At 36.2% G+C, this 9,965-nt stretch overlaps 1 protein-coding gene across 3 annotated transcripts; it reads left to right on the top strand.

Annotated features, from left to right (window-relative positions):
- The first annotated feature begins 198 nt into the window (after positions 1–198).
- Positions 199–9,886, top strand: LOC306862097 (leukemia inhibitory factor receptor-like). Of its 3 annotated transcripts, XM_079404730.1 has the most exons (19): positions 199–324; positions 1,891–1,905; positions 2,078–2,203; positions 3,616–3,800; positions 3,876–4,026; positions 4,121–4,363; positions 5,010–5,136; positions 5,252–5,376; positions 5,451–5,587; positions 5,717–5,870; positions 6,422–6,483; positions 6,570–6,786; positions 6,872–7,048; positions 7,183–7,284; positions 7,392–7,556; positions 7,651–7,764; positions 7,921–8,014; positions 8,112–8,175; positions 8,588–9,739. In XM_079404730.1, exons 3-19 carry the CDS (start codon positions 2,143–2,145, stop codon positions 8,978–8,980), a joined length of 2,571 nt encoding a protein of 856 aa, XP_079260856.1. In that variant the 5' UTR covers positions 199–324; positions 1,891–1,905; positions 2,078–2,142; the 3' UTR covers positions 8,981–9,739. The 3 variants fall into 3 exon arrangements, with proteins under 3 accessions (XP_079260856.1, XP_079260855.1, XP_079260857.1); XM_079404729.1 differs by lacking the exon at positions 1,891–1,905 and having other exon boundaries at positions 249–324; positions 8,588–9,886; XM_079404731.1 differs by lacking the exon at positions 1,891–1,905 and having other exon boundaries at positions 254–324; positions 2,081–2,203.
- The last annotated feature ends 79 nt before the right edge of the window (positions 9,887–9,965 follow it).

Raw genomic sequence — 9,965 nt, 5'->3', positions numbered from 1 at the left:
CCTTCTGCCCAACCCGAGCAAGAATTCCACAGAATAGAGGGCTACAATCCCCTCCCTTCAGTGTTGGTTTTCTTTTGCATATTGTGAAATATCCGATACAATACTGCCTTCATCTACTAACATGACTGTAGTAGTATTCGCATCTCTAATCTCCAGTGATAATCTCGAAACTTCCTGCACGCACGCTTCCACAGAGATCCTCCCACCACTACAAACTCATTCTGCTACCGAGAGCGAACCGCGAGTCACCTTTGTTGTGTTCTGCACCTCAGAAACAGCAGCTGGCTCTTCTTGAGGCTTTAAACCTGAGAACACTTTACACAGGTGGGTGTTTGTTCTCGTAATTCTTTTAACTTGTATTGAAAGGCTTTATGTAATAATGTCGATGTTCTCATTAACACAAATAAGTCCTATAATAGAACTAGTTGACGTTTACTATCTGGATGAGTTTTGTCGCATACTTGATTATAATCGATATCGGCGAGATGAGCAGTGCACGCCTTTGCCTCACTTATTTGCTAATTCTGTTCTATTAGATAATGTATATAGCCTATTTATTGGTTCTGCGCCATAATCCATTCTTTAAAATAGTAAATAATACATTTTTAGTAAAAATAATTGTTTGTAAAATACGACTTGTAAAATACTTCCTATTTAAATAAAAAAGCAGACACGTCCTGACATGAATGATTACTTTGCATGCCCTATGAGTAATATAGACCTTCTCACACACACACACACACAGACACAGACAGCCGCTGCTGGCCAAATGGGTGCCCTAAACAGGATTGTATTGCCCCCTCCCTCAAATATTATGGAAGTAAAAAGACAAACAAACAAAAAACACCTACTATATGGGTAAAAATAGAGCTTTAATAACATATAAAAGTAAATAATTAAATTGCAATTAAATTGCATTACTTAAACATTACAATTGTAGCTCTAGACAGTTGCATATGGCTATTATTTTATTAATACAGTTGTCTGATTGATTTTATAGTCTCAAACATTTAGAAACCACGGAAAAGAAAATTTAAGCGGTTTTACTACGATAAAACCATGGTTAATTTTTGTAAGGGTTGTGATGTCCACTTGTTTTTTTTTTTTTTTATTTTTTTTTTTTTAAGAGATTTATAGAGGCTGTGTCATCTATAGCAAAAAGTTGGTCTCTATGGTAATTGGTCACCTTCTATTGGTGGCTTGTTGAAATAAATCCTAATTGGATATGTCCCAAAACACACTACAGAAAACTATTTTTTTTAAATGGTTTTAATGGTTAAAAGTTTATGGTTTGTAATGTTTGTAATGGTATTGGTGATTTATTTGTTATTCATTTATGATGGTATTAGAATTTTCTGTGATGGTCTATTGGGGTTTTTAAGCAGGGTTGCCTCATTGTTTTTATATAATGCATTTTAAGCCATTTTAAAGGCTGTTGTTGGCTTTGGTTTGTTTTTATAACCACAAAAAACATTATCTTAATACTTCTTTGTAAATTATTATTTGAAGTGACAAATCCATGTTTAATTTGCATTTACCATGGCTACAAAAACCATGATTTTTTTTATTATTATTTTATTTACTTTTTTATTAAATGGTTAAACCCATGGCTAACTTTCGTAAGGGAACATGGAAACTCGGAGAGAATATTAGATGCGTTGGTGGTGGTGAAATTATTACCGACATTAAAAACTTTTTTTAAAGGCTTTTCATATTTCATGTCAGCAGTTTCTTCTCTAAAGTTTCTCCATCAGAATAAGAAAAGTTGTAGGCCTACTATTTGTATATCTGAATCACAAATGAGTTGAAGGGTTCATGTCCAAATAACAAAAATTAACAAAACCATTTGTTTTTTATTTAAAAAAACAAACCGTTTGGGCTGTGGTGCAGTGGGTACTACACAAGGTAATGCAATTTGATTTTGTGTTGAATCATGTCCTGATGATTCCATTTTCTCTTCTATATCTATGTCCTGCAAGTTAAACCCCATTAAGGGAGAAAGAGAACATATTTCCATTTCTTGTACCTTATTAGATGTTATTCAGCCATGGTTAATTGAACCATTTTGTTTCCTTAGCAGATCTAATTGCTAATGGAGAAACTGATGAGCCATTACTTGTCCAGAAACTCCTGAGCTCTATCATGTCAGTCTGGCTTTTGTGTGCTTTGTTTTTTTCTCTGATTGGCCTAACAGAACAGAATGGTGAGTCTTAAATGCATTTAACTGTTGTTGCTAAACTTAAAGAAACCGTTGAACCAAAAATTTACATTTGCTAAAAGTTTGCACCCTTAAGCCATCCAAGATGAGTTTGTTTCTTCATCGCAACAGATTTGGAGAAATTTATCACTTGCTCACCATTGGATGCTCTGCAGTGAATGGGTGCCGTCAGAATGAGAGTCTAAATGTAAGAAATCCACAAGACATACGAAAAGCTGCATGTTTGTAATAAACGAATCCATCACGTCTTATAACTTCAAATGAGTCCTATATCCATAATATTGCTTTTTCTAGTGAACAAAAAAAAAATATCTAATCTGAATCAAGAAAGAAATATGCACAGATTAAGCAATGTTTAAAAGCAAATAGTCCTAATGATTGAGAATCAGCACCTCCAAATCCGAGGCCATGGTCCTCAGTCGGAAAAGGGTGGTTTGCCCACTTCAGGTTGGTGGAGAGTTCCTGCCTCAAGTGGAGGAGTTTAAGTATCTTGGGGTTTTGTTCACGAGTGAGGGAAGGATGGAACGGGAGATTGACAGACGGATCGGTGCATCTTCTGCAGTAATGCGGTCGATGTACCGGTCTGTCGTGGTGAAGAAAGAGCTGAGCCGCAAGGCGAAGCTCTCGATTTACCAGTCAATCTACGTTCCTACTCTCACCTATGGTCATGAGCTTTGGGTCATGACCGAAAGGACAAGATCCCGGATACAGGCGGCTGAAATGAGCTTTCTCCGCAGGGTGGCTGGGCGATCCCTTAGAGATAGGGTGAGAAGCTCGGTCACTCGGGAGGAGCTCAGAGTAGAGCCGCTGCTCCTTCACATTGAGAGGGGTCAGCTGAGGTGGCTCGGGCATCTGTTCCGGATGCCTCCTGGACGCCTTCCTGGGAAGGTGTTCCGGGCGCGTCCCACTGGGAGGAGACCCCGGGGAAGACCTAGGACATGCTGGAGAGACTATGTCTCCCGGCTGGCCTGGGAACGCCTCGGTGTCCCCCCGGAAGAGCTGGAGGAAGTGTCTAGGGAGAGGGAAGTCTGGGCATCTCTGCTTAGACTGCTGCCCCCGCGACCCGGCCCCGGATAAGCGGAAGAAGATGGATGGATGGATGGAATAAACAGCTTTTAATTGACGGACTGAGTCCATTCTCGTTCTCGTTCTGACGGCACCCATTCACAGCAGAGGATCCATTGATCAGCAAGTGATGTAATGCTAAATTTCTCCAGATTTGCTTTTTATCCGAAGAATCAAACACAAACATTTTCTCAGATGGCCTGAGGATGAGTACATTTTCAGAAAATATTCGTTTTGGGGTGAACTATTCCTTTAATAATACAATAGCATCTTGTTTCAATTGTTAGTTGAGACCATTGATAGAAGAACTGACTTATTGTATATATCGACAGGACACCCAGCTCCTATAGAAGAGGTGAAAGTGTATTCAGAAGAAAGCTATTGTGCATTATCTGATTGTGGTGCATGGCTGTTGAGCGTTACATGGAGAGATAAGTTTGCCGAAAATAATAAATCCAAGAAAGTCAGCTACGACATAGAGGTCCTTCGTACTGAACAGATGAGGACTGTTCACTATGTAAGTGAGATTTTTTTGATAAAAGCAATGGAAATATGTCTACGGTCATTTTGTGATGTCAAATAACTGTTTTAGGAAACTATACATGTGATGCCAGACAAAACATCCTATTATCATTGGAAATGGACTTCACCTATACCGTTGCAGTGCACTTCCCATTCAGTCAGACTTAGGCGCCATAATGAGCATCACATTGGTGAATGGACACCATTATACACACACAAAGGTTTGTAGCCACAGGTTGTTCTTGTACTGTATGCACCTGTTATGCAAACGAGGAAAACAACTGAACAACAACTGTTTTGCCTATAAAATAACAGGACAAGATCTAAATGCTGAAACAGCAACTGTCTATCCTCACGATCAAGTTTTCATGGTTGGGAGTAACATCACGTTCTGTTGCATCGTGGATACAGATAAGGTTCCATTGTCCGAATTTCTAATTCGCATCAGCAACAGGACATACATCACAAAACCAGTTCCATTTGAAAGTCCTGGTGGACCCGACATAATTTGTGATATTGAGGGAAACGCTTCTGCAGGCTCTACAATATTTATTGGCTGTAAGTCTAAATGCATCCTATTTAATGAGAATTGTTTAATTTAAACCCATCAGTTTTGAAATGACTTACAGTGAATTAATCATAGACAGATGGACTTCATTTTCTATGAGGTGATGATTAGTCAGAGATTTTTAAAATATTTTGCCCACATTGTGGCCACAATCTGGTCACATGTGGGAAGCTCCTACCTTTTTAGCTGATGCTTGGATGAGTTAGCAAAATGTGATATTTTCTTTGGAGGATGGAAGAAAGAAAACACCAAGTAACAATTACTTATAAGTATAACTTGTGTTCACGTATGAAAAAAATTATAACACTATAACTTGTTTAACAGATCATTAGTTAGAATTAGTAAACATGAGTTAACACTCATAGTTCGAAAGTTTTTTTTTATTTTTATTTTTTATATAAAATCTCTTATGCTCACCACTACTACATTAATTTAGACAGTAGAAACATTAATATTGTGGAATATTACAATTTAAAATAACTGTTTTCTAGTTTACTGTCAAATAATGAATCCTTGCTAAGTAGAAGTATTAGTAAAAAATAAAAATGACTGACCCCAAACATTTGAACTGTGAATACCAAATGATTTTTAAGTTGAGTCCTGGCCTAAATTGGTTAATTTCACTGGATGCTACAGATCCCCCAGATGACCAGAATCTTACATGTATAACACGGAATCTCAGCTCTGTGGAGTGTCACTGGAAAACGGGTCGAAACACCCATCTGATTGTTAATAGAAAGACCAACTATACACTTAATGGAAGGTAACCACACAGCTGACAAAATAATGTCCATCTTAATTTACAGTGTGAATCATGCATGGTTGCTTTTATCATACTGGATTCAATACTCTGATGCTAATTGTTTTGCTTTTGCCAGAGTTTGTGAATTTGGTAAATGTTTCATACATACGGAGACAAAGCAGGTGACAAACTGGACCCTGATTGCCAAAAATCCTCTTGGTGTAAAGACTCTCACTGATACAGCTGACCCTGCACACCGTGGTAAAACTTATTTGAAATATTTCTTCAATTTTGCATGACCACAACATTTAATTCTGTTTTTTTTTCTTGCACAGTATGGTTGAGAGCACCCAATAATATATCCCATGTTGCTTATGCAAGAAAAGTCTCTCTTTGCTGGAGTTGGAACGAGGAAAAGTACGCTTTGTTTCCGATGATTTGTCAAGTGAAGCTCAATGGAAGCATTTACAATGTTGGTGTCATCAGATTTTATCTTGTTTTAAAATTGATAAGCATTCTATTTTATCTTTCCACTGTTTCCACTTGCAAGGCCTTTACATGCATTCTCACAAATGTCCACACATTTTCATCTTTCACAAAGAAAACCTTCAATGGAGTGGGACTTTCGTCAGCTGTCCTTCTAAACCTGCAGCCCTTTGCTACATACACAGCTCAAGTAAGATGTGGGTCTCTTAAGCACTTTTACAAATGGGGCGACTGGAGTGAAATTACTAAATTCTCCACTAAAGAGGATAGTAAGTATTCAGAGGATTAACATATTTGTAAATATAGTGTCATTAATTTATGTCAGATTTTTTTTTATATATTCTTTTGTGAGTGTGATATTGCTTTTAAACAACACTTTAATATATCCACCTTATTTTTAACATAAAAGCAGTTGCTGTACTTTATTCTTTTAGTTATTTACCTATAGCATCTAATGAATCGTAATTCTCGTGCATCAATAGAAAATAGCTTACTTCTGTGTTTAAAAAAATGTTTGGACAAGAAGTTAATACTGAATAACTTACAATGTACGCAGTTCGTGCCGATATACAGCGCCATTGCGCTACAGGTGTCCCAAGTTCGAATTCCGACATAAAACTTACATTTTACTGTGTCTATTTTGTTCTCTGCCAATGTAAATTGTTTCAAACAAAGCCACAGAAGTATCAAACACCGTACAGTATGTTTCTGACCAACATGCGGTTTACTTTCTGAATGAGTTAGTGTTTTTGAACTAATCAGATGAGTAAGAATGATCCAAATTTGAATAATTTGATTTGCACAAATATTCTCTCTTCAGTTCCAGAAGCAGTAGATGTTTGGATTCATTATTCTGAAAAAAAAACATATGTCCTGTGGAAGGTAAGAGCAGTTGGATTTGACACTGCTGTCTTTAGCTTTTATCTGCAAATAAACAACTAGAATGACCCTTTTTTTATGTTTTATAGCCTCTAACTCAACAACAAAGCCATGGGAAAATTACAGGATATGAAATTACCATTGGAAACCCCAAAGCTGGGAGCAGAAAAATTAAAGTACTAAATACAGAGCTGTGCTACAACATCACCTCTGGGAAGGAAAAAAGTGATCAAATCATCACAGTCTCAGCAAAAAACTCTGCTGGTCTTTCTCCTCCTTCTACCATCATTGTCCCGAGTTATCCTGGTGAGATTCAAAATGCTGTTTTTAATTGGATGAAAAGGTTGTTTAAATTGAACTGAAAATTAAGATTTTATTATTCTTTTCACAGACAATGAAGTCGATATAAGCCGTATCAATAGCAGTAATGGTGGCTTTGAAATGTCTTGGGAAGAATTCCCCAATTCTACTTGTGGCTATGTTGTTGAATGGTTTCCAACATACAATAAGACGCATTGTGCTGTAGAATGGGAGAAGATCCCAGAATGTGACACCTGGAATCAATCTGGTCAGTTGGGAGCATAAAGATGAGTCATTTGACTCGCTTCTGATCTGTTTTTGTTCTGATACTAAATTTGTGCATGTGTGTGATGGTACATCAGTGGTTTAGTGACCTGTGCTATATTGTTCTATTTCTCACAGGTATTTTTGAGGCAGGAGTGAGATACACTGTCTCTGTCTATGCCTGCACAGATGATTCACCAAAGCTTCTTAAGAGAAGTGAAGGTTATGCTATAGAGAAAAGTAAGCAGACAAGATTCAATATTTAAAAGCTATTTAAAATAGCTCACCCAAAAATGAAAACCTCACCTTGTCTTACTTATTTTCCTTTCTGCTATTTCTGTTCTCAGAACCGGGGAAAGTTGAGAATCTGAAAGCTGAAAATAAAGAAAGAAATGTTAAGCTTTACTGGGACGAATTTCCCTTAGAACAGCAAAACGGCTTCATACAAGGCTACAAGGTCATAACATTGCTTTCTGGTTCTGAAACGATTATTGACATGGCATTCACAAAGGGTAAGTTCATTTTCTAATTGACGTCCACTGTTTTTTTTTTTCTTTCTTTTTTATAGAGTACATTATAAATGGACTTACTTTGTTTTAATTTTAGAGCCTAAAGTTAATTTGAAATTAGATCCAGGCTCCTATACCTTCCGCGTTAGTGCCTTTACATCTGGAGGGGAAGGTGACTATGCTACAATCGGAATGAAAGTAGAAGAAAGCAGTAAGCATTTTATTATATACTTTAATAATGTTAAATATAATCAATTATAATTGAAACCATTAATGATTTAACTATTGTATTACATGTAATAAACAAATATAAATAGCATTGATGAAATGTGATAACATTGTGTGCAATTTGACAAAATCTTCATAGTTTACCAGATGATTGCAAACACTATCGTGAGTTGCAGTGCAGCAACTCTTGTCATCATTATCATCACAGTCCTTTGCTACAGGAAACGGAAATGGTAAGGACAAATTTCCAGTGTTTTTGAAGTCCCAACATTTTCTATTGATTCTCTATTTTCAGCTGCAATTAAAATGTCACTCTTAAAAATCCTTCAGGTTAAAGACACTGTTGTGTCCAGATATTCCTGAACCAAAACTTGCAGGGAAATGGATCACAAAGGTGAGTCATCAGTCTCCTTATAATTTATAACTTTCCAAACAGATGTTTTTTTTTTAGTAATTATTATAATCTGCATGTATGTGGGTCATAAGCATGCATACTATATTAAATCCTAACAGTATAATGCAACAAACTATATAATTGGTCATACTGTAGTAATCATAGCAAAATAAATATGAGTATCAATTTTAAAACAGAAGAGAAAACATTAACCAAATCTTTTTGTGGTTGATGCCAAAGAATGTGTGTATATTAATCTGTCACTTGATAAAATGATCAAATTACGCAGATTCCAATATGGAAAAGTTGCATGACATACCCATATGCTCAGAAACTATGCAAAATCAAGTTATGACCCACATTAATTATGGTTCAATTGCAACACAAACACTTGTTGGTTTGTTGTTTCCAGGCTATTTATTGTACCCACATGACCGAAGGGTACCTGAAGTGTGAGATCCAAGAGGTCAGCAGTTTAGAGCATCCTGCGATGTCAGGAAGTCTACGTGGTCTTGATCTAATCAGGTCCAAGTCCAAAGTGGTTCCTGGACAACATTTCTACAAGAACATTTCTGAATCCCCTGCTGATGTCTCGCACTGTTCTGTTGAGAAGCTTACCTCAATTATTGAAAACCCTTCTTATAATATGACCATACCAGAACCAGTTTGTGTTGCTCAGATATCCGATCTTACACTGGAAATGCAGTATGGTTACCTCCCAGCACCTAACTTTGTTCAGAATAATTATGTTGTCAAAGACTCAGACGGCTACAAGCCCCAGTCAGCATATCCTACAAATGAATAGTTCCAGTAGATAGACCTCAGTGTCATTGTCTTGCCATGTATATACAAATTATGCCAATGTATGCCAGTGAATTCATGTCATTTATAAAGTACTGTACTGTTTTCTCAGCTCTTGTAAAATGAGTAGCGAAATGCATTTTTTTTAAAGCTGTGACCACCTTTAGAACTGCCTCTGTATATTTGCATTGAATTTAGCTATTTATTTACATTTATGATAACACTTTAGATTAGGAAACAAATATTCACTATTAACTTTGCTGCTTATTAATAGTTAGTAAGGTAGTTGTTAAATTTAGGTTTGGATCTAGAATATGGTCATGCAGAATAAGGCATAAGGCACCTAAAAAGTAGGCCCATTAATAAACAGCTAACATGGTGGTAATATACATATAAGCTACTAGTTAATAGTGAAAATTGGTCCTTAAAATAAAGTGTTACCACATTTGTTTATTACACGCCTATTCTCAACATCTGTGACCCCTGTGAATCCAACCCAGGACCTTGATGTTGCTAGCATTATGCTCCAATACCAATAGTTCCCTCTTGTGGCCTAAAGACTATGTTGAAATATAAAGATTAAGGCCATGATGAACACTTATAAAAATAAAAACGTGTTCATATTCTAGATCGATTTCTTATTAATAGACGAGAGATTGTACCTAAATAAACCCAGTTTGTGCTTAAAGACATTAAAATGTGGTTTACATGTATTGACATGTATGGAATTTACATTTTCCAATAAACAAAGTAGTTTAAGTTTATGCAAAAACTTATTTTTTATCATTAATGTAAAACCAAAAAAGAATCTATGCTTATAATATAACAAAAGTCAGATGTAACCTTCTTGACAATCAAAGCATTACTCCAAGACTGAAGAAATCACAAACTAAATGATGTATAGTTTCATAACAAAGTAAAAAAAAAAAAAATGCTTGACATGGTAAAATATATACATTGCATAAAAAAAAATTTAACCGATGCCCCTA

Source organism: Barbus barbus (assembly GCF_936440315.1).
Source record: "Barbus barbus genome assembly, chromosome: 43".
NCBI classification, from domain to species: Eukaryota; Metazoa; Chordata; class Actinopteri; order Cypriniformes; family Cyprinidae; genus Barbus; species Barbus barbus.
Note: the sequence above shows the minus strand (reverse complement) of the source record. Positions and strands in the feature narration are given on the sequence as shown.